Here is a 22100-nt window from a genome sequence, read left to right on the forward strand (position 1 = left end):
CCAAAAAATATTGTGGGCGGGGTTCGGGCTGGCACCCAGGCTAAACTTTCATTGCACTTACATGTAAACTGTCATTGAATTACTGCCTAACCTATGTGCAAGATTTAAGAAAGGCTGTATTGCCTACAAGAGTAGTAGGGCTGCACAGTTTTTTCGTTGCGATATTTTGATTTTCAGCAATATATATTGCGATATGAAAAAATAGAGATTTTGACTATATGACTTTGGAAAATTAATCATTCTAGAATGATTGGGTTGATTTTGTAGGTGAGTGCATCTGCATAGAAAATAAAAAGAATAAGAAAAAGCACCAACCACTTACTTTGGGTACCAAACATCCTTTAAGGGATAGTTCATCCAAAAATATAACCGTTAAATATCGTTATTTAAAAATATATTTATATTTTTATAAAATATAAATAGATATGTTTTCCTTACTATGAAAGTCAATGGCTACCGTTAACTGTCTGGTTACCCACATTCTTCAAAATATCTTGTGTGTTCAGTAGAAGAAACTCATACATGTTTAAAACAACTTGAGGGTGAGTAAATTATGATTTTTGGGTGAACTATTACTTTAAAGGATTATCGATTTGGGAAAAACTTTAAATTTGAGTGTTCATGAACAGAGTTATGACTGTTATAATAGGCCACAATTTCACTGTTGTTGACCCATTCAAAAATACTATAAAATAATTATTATTATGATTATCATGAAAATAAAAATGGAAATATATTACTTTTGTAATAATACTATTGTAATGTAAAATAAAAATAATTGGGCATTTAACAAAAAAATATATATATTATGGTATAAATGTAAAATTCAAATTCAAATATTTTACATCTAAGTTTGTTTTCAACCATTAAAACCCTCATGCTTTTATTTTGGAGGTTCTATTTTATTCTATACAGGTTTATATATCTCATTTTAAATCTAGTGAAATAATGACGATATAAGCGACCCAAGAGCACATGCAGAGATGGGGTTTGTGTGAAGCATTAGATCATGAACACGTTTAACTCTTAAACCCACAGTGCATTTATATTTTTTTATTAAATTGCACACTTTGCGGTTTGATAATTGCAGCCAATGCGATTTAGATGTTATAAATTTTGATTTATGAACATTCTTATGTATTTACATATTGTGTATATACTGTAACAGTAGTTGAGAAAACTGTCAGACATGTGTATTATGAAAATGGTTACACTCTAGTTTACAGTGTACTAACCTAAGAAAGTACTGGTAATATAAGGTAACTACATGGGTTAAGGTTAGGTTCAGGGTTAGTTCCTAGTTATTACCCAGTTATTGTAAGGCAACTAACCCTCAACCAAATCCTAATCCTACCCTAACCCTATAGTAAGTACATGTAGTTGCTTAACATTACTCAGTACTTAAATATATAATCACACTGTAACAACGACACCTTAAAATAAAGTGTAACCTTAAAGTGCTACCAGGAAAATAGTGTCAGTTTTGATTTCATGATGGCTAAAAAAAGACACATTACAATCGGAGCATTTGGCTTTCTACACCACTGACTGTGCTCCAGTGGGCGGCGTAACCCTGAAGGGCGAGCAGAAGCACAGCTCTATATTAAGAAAGCAGGAGAGGTCATCTCTGAGTGTAACATCCATCTCACATCTAACTGCATTACGGCTCATTTAGAAGATCTGGCAACCTGAATACTCAGTCCATATATCAAAATGACTGGCCGGATTTCATTACCTAATGCTGGTCTGGAAAAGTAATTGAGAGGGGACTTCTAATGAGCATGTGCTTCAGTGAGTGGAGAAAAGCAAGTGAAAGAGGAACAAATGGAGGAGAAGTGAAGTGTAGAAACACTTTGATCTGACAGATGTTGATCTGTGCTGCTTTTGTCCCCTGTTAGATCATGTAACCAATGCTAGTTTTCTCCCTTATATGATTCACTTGCTCTTTAAAATGAAGAAGCTGACAGTTCATACTGAACGGTGTTTTAACCAGGGTAATCCCTTCTAATGCCACAAAAACCTAATGAGGACATTTTTTTGCACTTCTTCAAGATAAATGCGACAAAGGTGCTGCATAACCTCGGGTGCTTCTTCCAGCAGGTGTCGTACGTGTCAAACTGAGGGGTCAGCGTTGCAGGACAGCCCAACATGAACACCGTACACCCGTTTTTACTGTTGCATGGCTCTTTCACTGCCGTCTGTACTGTACCTCGCCTCTCTTAGGATGAGTAACGCGTGTGTGCCGAAGGTCGCTCTTCTGCCATTTGGGGTTGAGGCTGCAGCCCTGGAGCTGCCAGAGCTCGAAGGAGGCGTGAAACGCTCGGGCCTGGACTTTAATCGTGATGGAGTTGATGATCACAGACATTCCTTCCACAACCTTCTCAGCGAAGCCGTACTCACTGCAGAGACAGACCGCAAACATCCGTTAGACAGAACGATCAATCCAGTTACTGTTCACTAAAACCAAAACTTTTCAATAACTGAAATAAATTAAAAGAGTTAGATGAACAACTTAAAATGTAAAAAAAAAAATTTGCCTGGGAAACTAACTGAAATTAACACGTTTAAAGGTAGGGTAGGCAATTTCTGAGAGGCTAGCAATAGCAAGCTAGCTTTGAAAGCATAAAGCCAGGGACACACCAATGGTTTTTGAGCGTCGGCCGACATGGTTGTTCAGAGCCGTTGGCTTTAGTCGAACGGCGTCGGGTTTTTTTTTTTTGGGCCGATTCAGCATTTAGAATCGGCCATCGGTGAGAGAGAGTGCTCTGATTGGCTGTTCAGCTTAGCGAACAAGTCAGTGCATAAAAATAAAAGCAAAACAGCGAGCAAAGTCAAGACTGTACAGATGGAAGGATGTTCTGATGTTACGTCATCTTACTTGAGTGTTCCTGGGCGAATATTTTAATATTAGCATGAGCGGAGTGGAATAAAGAAAGTGATCAGCAGGATTGATACTCAAAACGATTAGCACGCGCTGCTTTGTTTACGGTGTGTGTATCTGCAGCCTGCAGTGTCAGTTTCCCTTTTTAAATGACGAATATAGATGAATATATATATGCAGAAATAGACAGTTGTCTCATTTACACGCAGGCACAGAACGCGCATGCTAGCTGACAGTCGGCTGTAGTTCTCTCTGTGTGTGTTCAAGTTGTCCCGAAATAGGCGAGACGCGAGGCGACAACACAGTCGTCTTTCATCAGCGCTAGTTCTTTGCCGTCGGTTTGGTGTGTCCCTACATTAAGATCCCACTCTCCCTTTTCAGAGCATCTCAAAGAAAGCCACGCCTCCTTCAAAACACATGAATACACACGGTAGAGGCAAAGCCACTAGATGACAAGCATGCAACCTTTAGCCAAAAAAAAACGTAGAGGCTAATGCTAACGCTGGTACGCAGGAAAGGAGAGCAGAGGCCGTTTTTTATGAATGGATGTCAATGGAGAAAATCTTCACTACACTGAATAAAATGCTTTTGTGAGGAAACACCTTAACATTTAAGTAATCGACAGCCTGTTCACTAATCTTCTAAATGTGTTACGCTAAACAATAATTTTTATTGGGAACGATATATCGATTTTTACTATGATAAAAAAGGTTAGATTTGAATTGTAATGACTATTATAACTGCATGTATGCATATGATATGACACTGATATTATGCATTTTAATGAATAAAGACAAAATGAATAATTTAACTATAAATATTGTGCTATATTGTATGTTGTTTAATTAAAATAAAACATGAAGTGCTGTGTCAACTGCTGTGTGCCTAATGATGATGATGAAACGATTTTTATTGAATGATGGTAAAAAAAAAAAGACAATTTTAATGAAACCCTATGAGTTTTAGAACATTCTGGCTGGAGGCTGATATTATAAAGAATATTCTAATGATATTCTGTTTCCTATAGATTTGGCTTGTGTCCCCACTTCATAGCTTATATGGGATCTAATTTATGGCCACCTTTTGAGGAATCATTTGTTTGTAGTACATTTGTGCGATATGTTTTACTCTGCCAATACTTGGCATTAAGAGTTTGAACAAATAACAGGTTTGATGCTTGACTTAGCAAGCGCCACTAATGAATCTAAATGCCACTGTGCATGATGGAGAGGACATCATAGGGAGCTTTCAACACTCCCTGTATGATTTGTAAACCTCTGTGCATTTGTATGCTAAAAGGAGGACGGCAGATCACTCTGACCTTTGGCCTGCAGTGATGGCTATTGGAGAAGGGCCGTTTGGGGGCCGCGGTTCTTCACAGGTTCTCATTTCAACCTCTACTTTATCCAGGAACTGCAAAAGGAGAGGAAACAGAATTCAGTGGGTCAGAACTTCTGATGTACTGTTAGTCACTTGTTTTATTATGATCTACACTTCTCAAGACATACATTATCTATAGAATATGGAAACGTGAATCTCCCTGAAATCTTCAGAGTGAAGTTTTAAGTAACACTAGCTAACTTTAACTAGTTAATCTAATGTATGGGATGTTGTAGTGGCATTGATGCACAAAATGGATTCAAAATCTGCATACAATATTTTCATTCCTGAGTCTGTTCCGAACACAAGCTTATAAAACAGTCTTAACTTAATATTTTTCAACTAAAACCACATTGTATCTGATTAATAACTTCTCATTAACATGTTGAAATGCAAAAATATCAACATTTTGAAGGTTATTACCATGTTATTACTACATTAACCACCTTTTTATTAATTATAAAATGAGAAATTCTTTGAAACTTCACATTTTACATGAACTAAAGAAAATCACTGCAATACATGAAAACCTTTTAAAAAAAACTAATTATATTTACTTTTTTCACTTTTAGACGTAAATGGTGATCAATTCATCCAGCAATGGTTCATCAATAGTTGTGCATATTCATGTTTATCAACAAAATTCAGACGCAAAAGTGTGTGAGATATGAAATATATTACAGAAGTAATTGAGACAAATTTAACTCATATATATTAAAAAAAGAAGTTTGCACAAGACAACATTACAGCCTCAGTTAATACCCAATTCAAAATGTTATTTTATGATTATATCTAAAAATAAAAAATAAAAAACATTTTTTATTTTGAAACAAAAGTTTGGAAACATTACTATTTTTAATGTTTTTGAAAGAAGTTTCTTCTGCTCATCAAGCCTGCATTTATTTGATCAGAAATACTGAAAAAAAAAAAAAAGTAATATTGTGATATATTATTACAATTTAAAATAATTGGTTTTCAATTTATTATACTTTAAATTATCATTTATTTCTGTGATGCAAAGCTGAATTTTCAGGATCATTACTCCAGTCTGTCACATGATCCTTTAGAAATCATTCTAATATGATGATTCATCATCAAAGTTGGAAACAGTTCTGCTGCTTAATATTTTTTCATAACCTGTGATACTTTTTTAGGATACTTTGATGAATAAAAAGTAAAAAAAAAATTAAAATAAAAAAAAAGAAGCAAATGTTTTAAAAATAGAAATCTTTTGTAACAACAATATACACTACTGGTCAGCAATTTGGGGTCAGTAATTTTTTTTCTTTCTTTTTTTGAAATAAATCAATACTTTTATTCAGCAAGGATGTGTTAAACTGATAAAAAAGTGATAGTAAAGAAGATTTATATTATTAGAAAATATTTTTTTTATTTTGAATAAATGCAGTTCTTTTTAAACTTTTATTCATCAAATATATTAGGCAGCAGAACTGTTTCCAACACTCATAATAAATCTGAATATTAGAATGATTTCTAAAGGATCATGTGACAGACTGGATGTCACATGTGACACTGAAGACTGGAGTAATGATGCAGAAAATTCAACTTTGCATCACAGGAATGGAAGTATATTCAAATAGAAAACTATTATTTTAAGTTGTAATAATATTTCATTTTCATAACATTTTTTTCTGTATTTTTGATCAAATAAACGCAGCCTTGATAAGCATTAGAGACTTCTTTCAAAAATATAAAAAAACGTAATGTTTCCAAACTTTTGACCTGTACTGTATATTGATAGTCTTTGCTCATTTGCAAAGTTTTTAGTAGGGGAACCAAATTATCTATGCATCTCATACAAGTCAAAATGGATCGGAATGCGGAATCGGATCATGAGTGTTAAAAAAAGCACAAAAAATCCCAGACTTATTCAACCTTATCATTTGCAATGACTTACAAGAGTAGTTCATTCATTCTCACATATTTTGCATTTGTTTTTGCTTCAAATCAACTGTTACGGTTTTGCCATTAATCTCTGATGTGATTGGTTTGTTTAAATTCTAAAACTGCTGAAACGCCAATGGAGAAATTAGCTGTAAATCAAGCCACTGAAAAAGTGTGCAGTCACTGTTGCACAGAACTCTATCTGACCTTCTCAGACGCTGTAACATCTGAGTGAAACACAGAAATAAAATAAAGGTACTTTTGCAGAAGTGAAAGGGGACTGGAGATCATGTGATAAGCATGGGGATGGCAGAATGTGACTGAGAAGCATGACGTAAGAGTGGAAACACACTCGGGGAGATTCTTACCAAACATATGGGACTGGTCTTCAGCTTCGTCCATTGTATCTGACATGGGGGGGAAAAAAAGACTACAGTTTAACTACAGTTCTCCAAGCTATAACGTTATTCATGACAGTATCCTCTCACATTAATGATGATTCCTCCACCCTACCCGTATAGCAGCCTTGTTGCAGTAGACGCGGGTGACGGCCAGCCAGGTGGGCAGATCCAGCATGTTCTGCAGGACCTCCTCATCCAGCTCCAGGTTGGACAGCTGACCCTCTCCCTTCAGTGTGCTCAGGTTGATCTTATCTGGGGAGAGGTTCTTAGTGAACCTACACAAGACCAAAGCACTGATTGGTTAGAGGGTTTAAGAGTTATGAGTCAATAAGGGTCCACCATAAATAAATGGTGTTTAAACCATGTACCAAATTCTTCAGAACTCATGTTTTACACCGTTTTCTAGAAGATTTGAACTTAAAGGGGTCCTATTATGCTTTTATACATGTAAAATTCTTTAAATTCTTTAAGGCCCTGATATACGGTGGCCGAGAGAGCTCAACGCGCTGCAACTGAAGAAAACACATGCAAATAGAAAAACACCCGCAAATTAAGAAAACATCTTCATCAGTTTCACAACACATGTGTGCTCCAAATACTCACAACACAACCAAATACAGAAACGCGCTGCAAAAGTTCACAACACAAACAAATACAAAAACGTGCTGCAAATAGGACAGAACACAACGGAAATGTTTCCGGGGAACCCAATAAGTGACGGACCCGACTGGGACGTGCTTACAGCTGTCTACTTTTATTATTATTTAATTTTTTTTGCAAAACATACAGAGATGACACGTTTATGACATACAACTTTGAATACAATATACAAAATGTATTTACAATATGTTCAATGTCATAAGAATACTAAAAAGAACAATGAGCTGAAGACTAAAATAAATAAAAAAAGAGAGAGAAAAAGAACATGAGGGAAAGACATTAATCTATACATCAGTTACGTTGTACACATTTTGTCATGTTATGTTAAAATAAGTTTCATAAGAAATGTTAGAATGCAGCTAGGGTCCAAATATGAGACGGCAAGTTTTAAAGTTGAGACACTCACACACAGATATAACGCATATTTTAAAAACTTTCTTGTATAAAATGTATATTTATTTGCAACCGTTATGTTAACAGCAATAATACTATATTTCTGGTAAGAACAGCTATTCAGCTGATGGACACGCACTGCGTTGTCATGGGAACATCCCAGGTGAAAATAATGAGGAAATTACGTTGTCTTGCGTTGCTCCCTTCATCAACATAATGGAACACAAGTGCCCCGCTCCCTCCAAAGTGCCCAATTCAAGGGCTCTGCCGTCTGCCCTTTTAAGAGAGTAGGGCATAGGTAAAGCTCACGAGCAATAAGCACGTCCCAGCCGGGTCCGTCACTTATTGGGTTCCCCGGAAACATTTCCGTTGTGTTCTGTTCTATTTGCAGCGCGTTTCTGTATTTGTTTGTGTTGTGAACTTTTGCAGCGCGTTTCTGTATTTGGTTGTGTTGTGAGTATTTGGAGCACACATGTGTTGTGAAACTGATGAAGATGTTTTCTTAATTTGCGGGTGTTTTTCTATTTGCATGTGTTTTCTTCAGTTGCAGCGCGTTGAGCTCTCTCGGCCACCGTACTGATATACTTAAAGTGAAATCGAAGAACTAACAGGTGTGACGTCATTTAGAAAAAAATCAGGCCAAAACGAAGTTCGCTTCAGGAGTTTGAAACAACAAAAACGAACTTCACCATGAGTATATCAGGGCCTTTAATGTGTAATGTTGCAAAGTAATAAAGCACAAAGTCCCTCCAGCGGGAGTTATTCTCTATATCAGTAACACTGTTGCTGAACTCCCTGAAACGCCTCCAGTGTAGTCTTGAGTTTTCTCCCGGGAACGAACACGTCACAATATTCCTCATTTAAATAATTCCTGTCCACTGCATACGTAAAATAAAGGGGCGGGGCCTGGTCGAGTTAGTAGTGTGTTGAAACTCACGGTTATGGTAAGGGGCGGGACATTTCTCAAACACACTTGAAGTGCTTGACCAATCACAACACACTGATCCAGCCGACCAATCAGAGCACATTGAGCTTTTCTGAAAGGCAGGAACTAAACAGAGCGATACTGACAGACTGGGAAGAGAGGAGCTGCAACAATGGAGAATATGAGACATTTTTTTTTAACATTCAGTGATGAAAACCTATTCTAGTAGAGTCCAAAAACAAAATCAAGACTTTGAAAGAGGGCATAAATTTCCCTTTTAATGACTTGAAAATGTCATACGGTGTAACCATCAAGTAAAAAGTAAAAAGTAATAATGTATTTTCCTTGCACCTGTTAAAAAACCCAATAATTTAAGAACAATTTTAAACAAGTATTTTAATGTATTTAACATAAAAAAATATATATTTTACAAATTAGTCAATGACAAATAAAGCTTAAATATATATATATATTTAAAAAAAAAAAATCTTTTCAAAATTGATGTAATGCATATTTGTCAGCAACAATGTGTTTAAACAAGTTTTAATTGTTAAATAACTCTTCAAAGTGTTGAATTATTTATTTTTTTACTTTTTTGGTCAGGTGGTATATATTTGCATATATATAACATAAAATTCATAACATAAAATTTTGCCATAGTATTTTATTTTATTTTTAATTTCTTATTATTAAGAAATCGTTTTAAATAGTTTCCTAAGTCAGTTCATTCATGTGGACGGTTGTGCCACCTGACATTTTGTGTGTTTAAGATACCAAAACATTAAATAACATTTATTATTTGAATGAACTGAAAATGAATTAAAACTAAATAAGTTATGCAAAATAAAGTGATACACGTCAATAATTTATCAAATTATTTTAAAAGGAAATAATGCAATAAGACAAAATAAATGCATGTCATGTCATTGACCCAAATGTAATAAATGATTAATTCACAAATAAATATTATTATGTTTATATTTATGTTATACATTATCTTTATGTCATCATTAGGAGAAAACGTAATAACCAATAACATTTCAGGTCATGGGAACATATAAAAGTCTTATTCTTTAAAAAAAAATCTTGCCATTTCCATTTCATTCCCCATTCGGTCACATTTGACGCGATCCTATTTTAAAGGAACTGATGTCTGAGCTGAAACCCCATCACAAAGACAGTCATTGACTAACTGTGGGTAATAAGATTACAACAGGCCTGCAGTAAGACTGCCTTAAGCCCACGGGAGCGTTTCTAACCCCTGCCCTCAAAACCTGCTGAGATCACAGACACAAGCACACAGAGCACATCTAACATTCACTGTACAGCACTGCGGTCACCAGCTTAAACAGTAAACACTTCCTAAGATGAAAACAGCACATTCACTACAAACGCAGAACACAGAGTGGCCGCTTCAAAACACTGAGGCGCTTCATGCATTTGAATGGGAAATCTCCATCTGTTCAAAGACTTCAAAGATTAACCTAGCCTTCAGAAGACCAAAGAGAGGGAAATTTACCACACCACTTCAGTCACATTCAACATGGTGCGATTAACCATATATGCTGCAGTACATGATTGTGATTCTCTGTGATGCTTTAATGTGTTATTGTTGATGACAATGAGAATTTAATTACATATTTTGCCGTATTCAATACTTCAGCAGTTTTCTAGCCGAGACTGAAAAAAAAGTGCAAATGAGAATTTTTGGCAGAAAATTTTTGATCACTGTAGAGTAAAGAGCAGCGTGAACATTCCTCAAAGCTTCTCCTTTTGTGTTTTACTGAAAAAAAGAAAATCATACAGGATTGTGTGACTGTTATTCCTCTGAGAAAGAGAGAAAATGAACTGAAACTAAAGCCAAACACATTTTTTTTTTTACTGAAATAAGGTATACAAAAATAACTTAAACTTATTTTAATACAGCTAGTGGCCAAGGTTTCTGTTTTCTATAACTTTTTATAACTTAATGTACTAAAATAACTAAAACTGAAATAATTTGTTCAAAGCTATACAGACATTTTAAAAAGAAAAAAATGAATAAAATCGACAAAAACAATAAAATTACTAAAACTAAAAAGAAAAAAGAAAAAGAGAAAAAAATATCAGTAAAACTATAATAATATCTCAAGGGTACTAAAGGTACGTTTACATGACAACAATGTAGTAAATACGGAAAATGTTTTTCTTTCGCATTTTCACATACAGACGACTGTTGTCAATCCGTGAAAACGACTAAAATCGCTGTATTATTCATGCCAGGCCAGTAGGTGGCGATGTCACTTTGTAAAGAAACACTACGCACCTATAGACTGAACACGATGATGTCACCGTTTTCACAAATGCACATTTCTGTAGTTTACAAGGAGACGATAAAGGTATAGTTTTGCAAAAACCTGCACTTTTGAAACCCGTTTTCAAAAGTTTGCTTGAACGGAGTTTAATTGAACGGCCAAAACAAATAAAAAGTTTTCCGTTTTTAGTTGAAAACAGAGTAGTGTAAATGTCCCCTAAAATAACACTGATAATAAATTAAATAAGAAGACGGGAAGACAGTGGAAGAGGTTGTAGAAGATGATGAAAGGGTTTTCTAGTCAGAGTGACCCGGTTGACATAAAGCAGAAAGAACAGAGAGGACTATGGGACAAACAACAGCCTGACGTCTGTAAACTCAGCATGTCTCTGCGGTCTCCAGGTGTGTTTATCTCATCCGTCGTCTTTCTCTATCTCTTCTTCTGAGAGGGTTAGTCACTTCAATGTAGGGCAGGGTGACAGCAAAAACATCAGTGTTTATGTATATGAACATATGTATATGCTCATCGTATTTCTGTACTCATATTTCTTAAAGGGATAGTTGACCCAAAAATAACATATACTTCTATGCTCCACATAACGTGAATGTTTATTAATGTAATCCAGACGTATACTGCATCCGCCATGTTGTCGTTATCATGTGATTTAGACTAGAGCATCAGTTGCGTCACTTCACTGCCATTCTTAAAGGGATACTTCAGGATTTAGCATTAAGCTTTGTATTAGTAGAAAACCTGTAGTATTTTCGAATTACCGTGCTTCCCTCCCTCATATCCCCCTGAGACGAGAGATTTATGTATTTTTATGTCTGGAAAAAATCCTCAGATGACGTAAAAATCGTCATTTTGCTTCATCGGAGGACTTTATTGCCAGAGGCTAAAGACTACAGCCAGTAGTAGGGGCCAGTAGTAGGGGCCTATGTTCTCAACCCGCCCATAGGGGGTGGGATCTCACTCACAGAATGTACACATAGTGTCAGCCATCTTTCTTTGGAAGCTAAGCTAGCAGGCTCTTGTTCTGTGGAGAAAGCTGAGTAGTAGGGGTTACCATCCTCTTTTTCCCGGACATGTCCGGCCGTCGAGATCGTTCAAAATGTCAGAGATTCGGCTTTTGCTTTCTGCAGTCGCCATTCATTGTTTACATGCACACCTTTTGTTTCAATCTAACTGAATTCATTCCGATTAGTGAATCTGAATGTAGTGTTTACATGAACGCTAAACAAGTGATCAGTTGATGTGCGTTTTAACATTGCTAAGAAAATTCCCGCTCCTCCGTGAGAGATACGAGACCTCAGTAATCACGCCACCGGCCTCTCATCGTTCTCCCGCGGCCCTCAGCCTCATCCTGCTCGCCACAGTAAACATGATGAATGGCGACTGTAGAACGCAAAAGCCGAATCCCAGACATTTTGGGCGATCTCGAAATCCCGGGCAGACTCACAGAGACTCACTAGTAGCTTAGCCTTGCTGTTTTCAACTGCGCGCTCTTACCGATAGGCGTGGCTTGGGAGTGGCCTCCTAGGGCAGCGAAGCAAGTGCATTCTGGGAGTTGTTGTCTTTCATCCACATGAGCCAAAAATACATTTTCTGGCTTTTCTCAGTCTAGAAAGCTCCAAATTCAAAAATAATTTCACATTTCTTCTACATAAATGACCCATTTTAAATACACATTCATCTTTCCAGAGGTGAAGTATCCCTTTAAATCCGGCTCCCGTGGCCTCATGGGATAGTAAAGTGACCATCGAATACACACTTCAGAATCTCACCGGAAATAGTACATCATCCGGGGGCTTTTTACCTACTGAATATCATGAATTCAGACACACTTCTTCTCAGTCAAAAACTGTTGTTCGCATACTATATACAGTATAAGGGAAATACGCAATTTCAGATGCAGCCCAGAAGTCTCATTTATAAAACTGTGCGTAGGAACCTTACTAAAAGTGTACGTGCGCCCGAAAGCCAAAAATGGCGTACGCAAAAAAATATTCAGACTTATAAAACCGTTCGTACGCCAGAACCTGCGCAGAATTCACTTAATAAATCCCAGTCAGCGGAAGATTGTGCGTACATGCGTCTCCACCCCGAAATAACCATATATGGAGCTTACAACGCCTAGTTTTACTATGCAGATCCTCATCTGCATATCATTTGCATATGATTATTCATCCACGTGATAACGTTTAACGGTACAAGACACATTACATTAATAAAAATCATGTAGTTGCCTATCCTTGCCTTGTTTTTGAATACATAAATCAAATAGTGTCAAATACATTTCAGAGAAAGTTTTTCTCAGTCTTTTCCACTGGCCGAATTGTATTTTTAATTGATTTATATTTTTTATGGAAACAGATGGGCCTTGGGCATTATTTGCACGAAACTATTTTCTCAGACAATCTGGTATTATCATGATAAGCAATTATCTCTGTGGTTAAAACATTAAAACACAGCACGCCACAGGAAAAGTGTTCAAAAACATCGCATCCACAACAAATATTTCTATTGACTGTGTAAAAATGTGTAACTCTCACTAATGATTTCATGTTTGAGTGTGTAACTCCATTAATTTGAATGGCATATTTAATCTAAATGTTTATACCAGAAGTAAAACATAGTTTAAATCATTATTTTATTTATTTAAACTGTTATTTGCGCCAGTTTCACTAAACGGCCCAACGCGCTCGCTGGCGCGGACATTTAAGAAGGGATGGATATTTGCTTCAAGTGACAGGCTTGGTGAGTGAAATTATATTTTGTTTTATCTTTCTGTATATGTTTAATTTTCTTTAGATTTTCTGTCTAAAAGTGACCAAAAAGACATTTAACTCCAGCTCACCATCGGTGTCGCCAAACTGCTCCATCTCCAAAACGTTCGTACGCATGGGTCAGAGTTTGCGTGCAGGTGCGCAAATTTTCCCGTCAAGTTTGTTTTTATAAATCACAACTTGTGCGTCGGAAGTGGCGTACGCCTCTTTCAGGGCCTGTTTTGTGCGTACACAACGGTTATAAATGAGGCCCCAGGGCAGTAGAGCAAAAAGTACTCAGATCATGACCTACTACTTGGACACCGGGAGATGATTTATAAATGGCACTGAAGCAACGCAACTAATGCTGGTAGATCACATGATAATGGCCTCGTTTACACTGTCAGTGAAATGTGACCCAATTCCGATTTTTTGCTCATATGTGACACAGATCGTTGTTCTATGACTGTGTAAACAGGGAAAAAAACGCATGCATTCGGATATTTCGAGATCGGTTTCAGGCCTCGCTCATATGTGGAAATAAATCAGATGTAAATCAGATGTGTGCCAATGCGACTGTCATGTAAACAGGCTGATCGGATTTTCTGAGGCATTAGGCAACGTCTCCACGGTTTAATGACGAGAGAAACCGCGACGTGCATCTGCATCTGCGAAACGTTGTGTCGTCGTAGGAGAGGAATGTGGACAAACGTTGACACAACATATCAAAGGTTGGCTTGCTCATCCAAAAATTTCGGACCCACTGCTCCTCGTTAAAGCCCGCCACAATATGCTCCCAGCCTCCCACCAGTCCTGAGAGCTCTCTCGCACACAATAACTGAAGTATATGCGCAATGATGCAATGATGATGGCCCTTTTCGTCCTCCTCCGCCTTTAAAATCATGGTGATGTTTGGCAAACTTCGCATATATCGCAGAGCTAGCATCAAGCATATTTCTCGTTCGTCCATACAATAACCCCCTTTAAGCATGCACGATGTTTCAGATAGTATGGCAAGTGTGAACACATGAATCGGATATGGGTCACAATTGAAAGAACGTGTAAACGGACGGTCCAAAATAATCGGATATAGGCAACAAATCAGAATTGGGCATCAAGACCTGCAGTGTAAACGAGGCCAATGACAACAAGGCGGATGTAGTACGTCTGGATTACATACATACTACACACTATACTATATAGGACATAGAACAATATAACTTTTTAGTGGTCGCAAAGTAATTACGTACTCAAAATAAGTACCTACTCAAGAGAGTATGCGATTTCGGACGTAGCCCAGAAAATATAATAATACACCCAACAAAAAGTACACTTGAGGGCAGATTTGCTAAGCTTGCTCACTCCAGTGCAAACCTTCTTTTGGCGTTAAAAACAATACTGTTAGGATTCACTAAAGACAAGTACGGAAGAGGATTAGGGCCAAGCAATAATAAAAAAATAAAACCATCTCGAGATTAAAGTCACTATAATGCGAGATTAAACTCCTTAAATTTTGAGAAAAAAAGTCGAAATACAATCTTGAGAATAAACTCATTAAATATCAAGAATAAAGTCGTTGTGTTTCGAGAAAAAACTCCTTAAATTTCGAGAAAAAAGTCTAAATACAGTCTTGAGAATAAACTCATTACATTTCGAGAATAAAGTCGTTGTGTTTCGAGAAAAAACTCGTTAAATTTCGAGAAAAAAACTCGAAATACAATCTTGAGAATAAACTCATTCAATTTCGAGAATAAAGTCGTGTTTCGAGAAAAAAACTCGAAATAATCGTGAGAATAAACTCATTAAATTTCTAGAATAAAGTTGTTGTGTTTCGAGAAAAAAAGTCGAAATGAAATATAGAGAATAACGCATTCGATCAGTGTTCATTATAGCCTACTGATAGAGGACATGGCAGAGTTCGATCACTTGGTCAAGCTATATTTTAGACTTTCTTTCAGTAACAATGAATAGAACATTCTTAGGTCTAGGTCGGCTAGGTCTTTTTAGAAGAAAAAATCAGTCCAATTTGCGTGATGTACTCGCTTTTGTCCAACATGAAATTCATCGAGGTTTCGTGGTTTCCCAGGATAACATAAGACACATTATTAAACTTGTTGATCCTCAAGGTGTGGAATTTCGACGAAGGAGACGCTTGCGAAGACGCCAGTACATTTGCGCTGGCCCAAATGCATTCTGGCATTTGTACAGCTATGATAAATTAAAACTGTAAGGCATTGCCATTAATGGCTGTATAGATGGTCGTTACATTCTGTGGATGGAGGCGTACACAACCAACAACGATTAATAATGCGTTTTATGGTATCCTGGGAAACCAGAAACCTCGATGAGGTTGATATCAGTAGGCTATGAACACTGATCGAATGCGTTATTCTCTACATTTCATTTTGACTTTATTCTCGAAATTTAATGAGTTTATTCTCACGATTATTTGGGTTTTTTTCTCGAAATTTAACGAGTTTTTTTCTCGAAACACGACTTTATTCTCTAAATTTAATGAGTTTATTCTCAAGATTGTATTTCGAGTTTTTTTTCTCGCAATTTAACGAGTTTTTTCTCGAAACACAACGACTTTATTCTCAAAATGTAATGAGTTTATTCTCAAGATTGTATTTCGAGTTTTTTCTTGAAATTTAACGAGTTTTTTTCTCGAAACACAACGACTTTATTCTCGAAATGTAATGAGTTTATTCTCAAGATTGTATTTCGACTTTTTTTCTCGAAATTTAACGAGTTTAATCTCGCATTATAATGACTTTAATCTCGAGATGGTTTTATTTTTTTATTATTGCTTGGCCCTAATCCTCTTCCGTAGACAAGCAAAAGACGCAATGGGATGAGAGCATTTATCATGGTGATTTACTAAGGTTTGCGTTTGTCAATTTACTGGTATTTGCGCCATTATTTACTACCCCAAGAAAAGCATGTCTTAATTCCAGATGCTAATTTGCGCTGCTCTTGGTAGATTGTGTTGGTCATTATGGGAATGATCCGGTTGCGTCTGTGTTCTTTCATTTGCGCAAAACTTTCCACTCCCATCGGCACTTTTATGGGATTGATCTCTTACGCTAATTTGACACGTTTAGTAAATCTGGCCCTTGAATGGGTAAGAGGGCTGGATCTGGTCGTATCTCCTCACACCATCATTATCCATTCCTCTTTTCTTACGCTCCTGTAGTTTCCCCCGTTCCTCTCCCACAGACCTTAACAAACTACTAACTACTAACATGTCAGGCTGACGACCGTAGACGAGTTCAGCGTTCTGTGAAGAGACCACAGCTACACATCACGCAAGCCTAGATTATAAATACTCCTTTCACTAAATCCTTCCTTCTCAGAAAAAAAATAAAAGAAAAAAATCATGCATACTTGATGACAAAAAGCCTTCTGATAAAAGGACAGTTTCTGTGCGACAACAGCATCAACGCCTCTGGGTGTAATGGTTAAATGGTATGTAATGGTTTCCTTCCTTTGTTGACACTTCAAACTGGGCGAGGGCTTCTTTTTTCAATAGTCAATAGCCTTTACTTTATGACACAATCACAAGCCAAGACTTGCTGGCATTAGAGGGAGAGACGTTCTCATTCTAGAGAGATTTGATTGGACCCCTGAGTGCAAGACGAGTCATCAATATTCATCAATGTTTTTTCAGTTTTCCAGGAAGATTAAGACTGTACATTTTAAATGTGTATAACAGCTTGAAGCTGACTTTGTTCATGGGGTTCATGGCCTGATAACCATAAGGTTGCTGGGTTCAATCCCCAGATAGAGCGAGTCACAAGCTATCGCCTGGCCAAGGCACTTAACCCCAGGTTACTCCAGCAGGATTGTCCTGGATATCCATATCACTTAGCAGATGAACAAGCAGATTCAATCTACTTCAGTAGTCTTGGCTGTGTTTTTTCCCAGTCACACACTAATTAAACTGCAAAACAACAGCCGGGACAGAAAAGAAAAGAAGAGATTTGTACAAATGTAAGTGGCGCATGTCTGTGCAACTCACCAACACGATGATCAAGGTGTTCTGGACAGTTACGTGATATTCTGGTGTCCAGCCCTTGTATTAAGATTAAAAATCAATAATCAAAAATATATATTTATTTTGGTTTTTATGATATATGCGGTTCAAACTGACCCAGAAACATCATAATCGTAATAGAAATTATTATATATAACAAGTTGAAATCACTAAAGCGGGGGCCCCTAGAATCGTCACCACCTTTTGCCCCGCTAGCGGCGGTTTATGACCCTAAATTAGAAAAATTTACAAAACTTCAGGAAAAGTATCATCGGTTCATTTCCAACCATTCAAAAATCTAAAGGGTCAAATTGACCCACAACCCAATACAAGAGCTAGCCTAGATATGGCCCTTCTAATGTACATCTAATGCATGTATTGTATTTTCTTCAAGCCAAAAATCATAAGTCTGATCAAGTAAGGCCAATTCACACCAAGAATAATAACTATAACGATAACTATATTAGCATCCACACACCAGCAGACAATATCATTCTGATTATTATGATATAATAAAAATCTCACGTCATCCTTCATTTGAAGAATCATTTATGTTTGTAGCATAAAAGTTTTGTAATGTCAACATTTAATATATAGTGGTAGAGGTCTGCTGAAATCCCTACCCCTCAGTATGAGCACTAGTAGTGATGCTAGTCTTAATAAACACTACTAAAGAGAAGGTCCGGGAGTGTGCGCACGTCAAACAAGCATAACAAGCAAGGAGAGGCCGAGCTGAATGAGGGAGAGCTGGCAGAGCTTCAGCTGAGACTCAGAACAGCAGGAACTAGCATGTGCTTTAACACCCACAGAGAGCCTGCTGGGAAATAACAGCCCAAACACTACAAGGACTTGATGTAGAAATTATGTAGAACTGTCTTCCTCATTCTTTGGTGTTTCTCTATGCCAGAATATCGTCATTATATAAGATTTTTATTCAAAATACTATAGTATAGGGGTGTAACGGTACATGTATTGGTACCGAACCTAGGGCTGGGTCGATATATCAGATGACATTGTTATGTTATTGTAATGTTATGGACGTATCGCCTGTGATAATTAATGCGATATGGCTCAGCTTGTCAGTGAACTACGGCTCTGTGTAGTAAATGCCGCTCCATCTGAAAGCAGGTGATGGCGATTTACTACTAATCAAGGAACCGGCTTTACTGACGAGATGCGCATAACAATGTCATGCGATATATCGCCCTGCTCTACTCCAGTCCAGAAGGGGGCGCTCACGGTAATGCAACACTGTTGAGCAGCAGAAGAAGAGACGATCTACGCACCGACCCAAAGCAAGAGTTCGGACGTCACGCAAGAGCTTGCTTGTAGCCGATACGCTGAGTTTAGATTAAAGGGGTGGTTGAATATGATTTCACTTTTCTAACTTTAGTTAGTGTGTAATGTTGCTGTTTGAGCATAAACAACATCTGCAAAGTTACAATGCTCGAAGTTCAAAACAAAGGGAGATATTTGCTTTTAAAGAAATAGCTTTTTAAGGACTACAACAAACGGCTGGTAGGAACTACACAACATTCCTCTAGGGTTAGTGACATCACTAACCCTAAAATTTACATAAACCCCGCCCCCAGAACACGATTTATAGATTATCAAGACAGAATATGCTAATCAATGACTAGAAGATAACTACACATAAGCTACATAAATTCACCAACTAACCGTTCAGAAATGTTGTCTACATGTTGTCACTTCTTCTCAAGTCTCTCCATCATTGTCTGACTTCGGTTTGAACATAAAAGGCTAAACGTTTTTGAAATTTCCAGTGCATGTGAGTGTGAGGTAAAAGGACACGAGCTCTTGAAGCTCCGCCCTCTGTGCCGGGAGCAGCAGCTCATTTGCATTTAAAGGGACAGACACAAAAACAGTGCGTTTTTGCTCAGTCTCAAAAAGTGACAACTTTAACATGCTGTATAAAAATATCTGTGGGGTATTTTGAGCTAAAACTTCACACACACACTCATCAAAGACTTATTTTACGTCTTATGAAAAGGGCATCATACCACCCCCTTTAATATTTGTGACGCGCTCCACAAACTTCACGGAAAGGAAACCGGGACGGCAGAAAGTGGCATCCTGAATCGAATGTCTTGCTCTTCTCTGTATCTGTCTCTGTCTCACTCCAATCCAGTGATGAAATATACGTGTCCTGGAAACGGGAAGCCTCAGGTGTCTCTTCACTCGCTGTTTCCTCGAGGAAGAGTGAAGTAGGTTCGGATTGTAGATGGCTCTTTTTCTCGCTCAACTTTCTGTGATTTCTTGAAAAAGCGTAATATTGAACTTTGTGCATCCGCCATTGTCACGAAAGTTAATGAACTCTCACGCGCAAAGACAATGACAGCGTATATATGCAAGAGTGCATTGTTTCCCGCTTAGTGTTTAATACACTAAAGGAGGATGTACTGTGGCAACTTCCTCAGGAGAGACGACTGTAAGTTGCTCTACTGTCTGTTCAAAATAAATGAAAAGAAACCTAGCATTGTGGACTAGTCGCTTTCCTTGCTGTACCGAACTCATATCGAACCGTGACCTAAAACCGAGGTACGTACCGGACCGTGTCTCCTGTGTACCGTTACACCCCTAACTATCAATGATTATAAAGTAGCACTGCCCACAAATAAGACATATTCCTGGACCTGCATCTCCTGCTAGTTCACAAAACTTCTGTCAAACAAATATACCATCAACAACCCCCTTAAATCAAAAGGAAATGTCTGGAATTGGATTGGTAGGATGTGCTTGATATTAATAATGCTCCAGGACGAGTAACATCTTTAACTCTCGGGAGTCACCTGAGGTTCAGAGCCTGAATCAAGGTCACGGTGGTGATTTTACTGATCAGACTAAATCAATAAACACCAAAGGCATGAAGAGTTAAAATCACTGTTGAATAAACCTTTTTATTTCTGCTTAAACTATTGGTATATCACATAAACATGCTGATTATGGAGTTTTCCCCAAGCCTAAAATGTTTAATATGCTACTACTCTGTCACAGGCCCAGTGTGTGTGTATGTGTGTTTGTGTGTGTGTAGGTCAGTTGTGTTGTTTCAACATAACGTTGTGTTGTTTCAGCATAACACCAGCATAGATGCTGCAATCTATTATCATGTCACCTAACTGACCACAAATATACATTTATATTAATTTTAAATATATAAACTACAGGGACTGCTACACACTGAGCGTATGTCTGTGTTTGTTTATTAGCGGTGTGACTGTGTGAGTCCCGTGAAAACACTGACACTGATGAATCATCAAATGACACCCAAACAGCATATTACCTGGACAGATGCTTCAGGATCTGCTTTTTAATGATTCCGGCCATCCCGTCAGACTGGCTACCTCTCCAGCATCTTCAGAAATCTTTTGCTGACACACACACACTCACGCAGACGCAGACACACACACAAACACACACTCACACCCCGCTCACGACTGACACCGCTGCTGCTCCAGCGCAGACTCTGCCAATCAGAATCGCCGCAACGACTGCGTGTCAAAATAAAAGTCCTTACTGAGAAGAGACTCAACCACTAGAGGGCCTCAGCAAACTAAAGAAGGGGCCTCAAGATGATTTTTTTTTAATTTATTTATTTTTATAAAAATAAAAATAAAGACAAGCATTAAAGTAAGAACTAAAACAACTGAGATATTTATTTTATGAATTCACCCCTCAACATCTATCTTTTTTTCCTTTGAACAATTATAAAAGTGTTATTTCTAGACATGGAAAAGTCGTATAAATTAATAAAACAGTATAAATCCTTGGATATCTTTGTGCATTTTTATGCATAATTATATATTTTTTAATTATGTTTTTCATATTTTATAATTATAAATATTTATGATTTTTTTTAACTCTATTATATTTTAGCAGATAGAAATTGTGAGTAAAAAATCATTTTAATGGGCCCTTGAAGTCAAAAGATTTGAGAATCATCTTACTAAACTAAATACGATATCTGGAGACAATATAATATATCACATTGTTAATGATACAGCATGCTGCATTAAAACTGCATTTTAAGCGAGTTCCAAAAAGTGGCCTGTATATAAAATTATAACGAAATAAATGTTAAAGTTTAAAGAACAGTAACTGCAATTATAATGATAATAATAATATTAATAAATAATACGGTTCCATCATTACCATACATTAATGAATTGCTAATGTATGTTGTCTTTTATTCCCATTCTGAAGAAAATGACTGAAGCTTCTCATAGTTTTATAATAGATCATGCCAACATGTATTTACTTAAAATTGGTTTACTCCAGACAGTGTTACGTATAGTGTTGTTTTAAACTAAACACCTGTGAATCAACAAAAAGCATTCAAAGTACACATATATAATATATCAGTTCTATCAGATAACAACAGTAAAACAAATAAATTCATCTCTTTTACAATCTCTATCATGGCTATTATATTACTCATTTTT

General features: G+C 37.0%; 1 protein-coding gene across 2 annotated transcripts in view; it reads right to left on the reverse strand.

The window, feature by feature from the left end:
- bltp3a (bridge-like lipid transfer protein family member 3A) overlaps nucleotides 1-21102 on the reverse strand; it is a 43550-nt gene extending 22448 nt beyond the window's left edge. For both annotated transcript variants that reach the window (XM_084427398.1, XM_084427397.1), the window contains exons 1-5: nucleotides 20942-21102; nucleotides 6680-6842; nucleotides 6535-6573; nucleotides 4203-4294; nucleotides 2210-2399 (exon numbers count right to left, since the gene is read on the reverse strand). In XM_084427398.1, coding sequence (XP_084283524.1) covers nucleotides 2210-2399; nucleotides 4203-4294; nucleotides 6535-6573; nucleotides 6680-6842; nucleotides 20942-20985 — 528 coding nt within the window. In that variant the 5' untranslated portion in view covers nucleotides 20986-21102. The remainder of the gene's footprint in view (nucleotides 1-2209; nucleotides 2400-4202; nucleotides 4295-6534; nucleotides 6574-6679; nucleotides 6843-20941) is intronic.
- Between the last annotated feature and the right edge of the window lie 998 nt (nucleotides 21103-22100).

Source organism: Rutilus rutilus (assembly GCF_951802725.1).
Source record: "Rutilus rutilus genome assembly, chromosome: 13".
Taxonomy (NCBI): Eukaryota; Metazoa; Chordata; class Actinopteri; order Cypriniformes; family Leuciscidae; genus Rutilus; species Rutilus rutilus.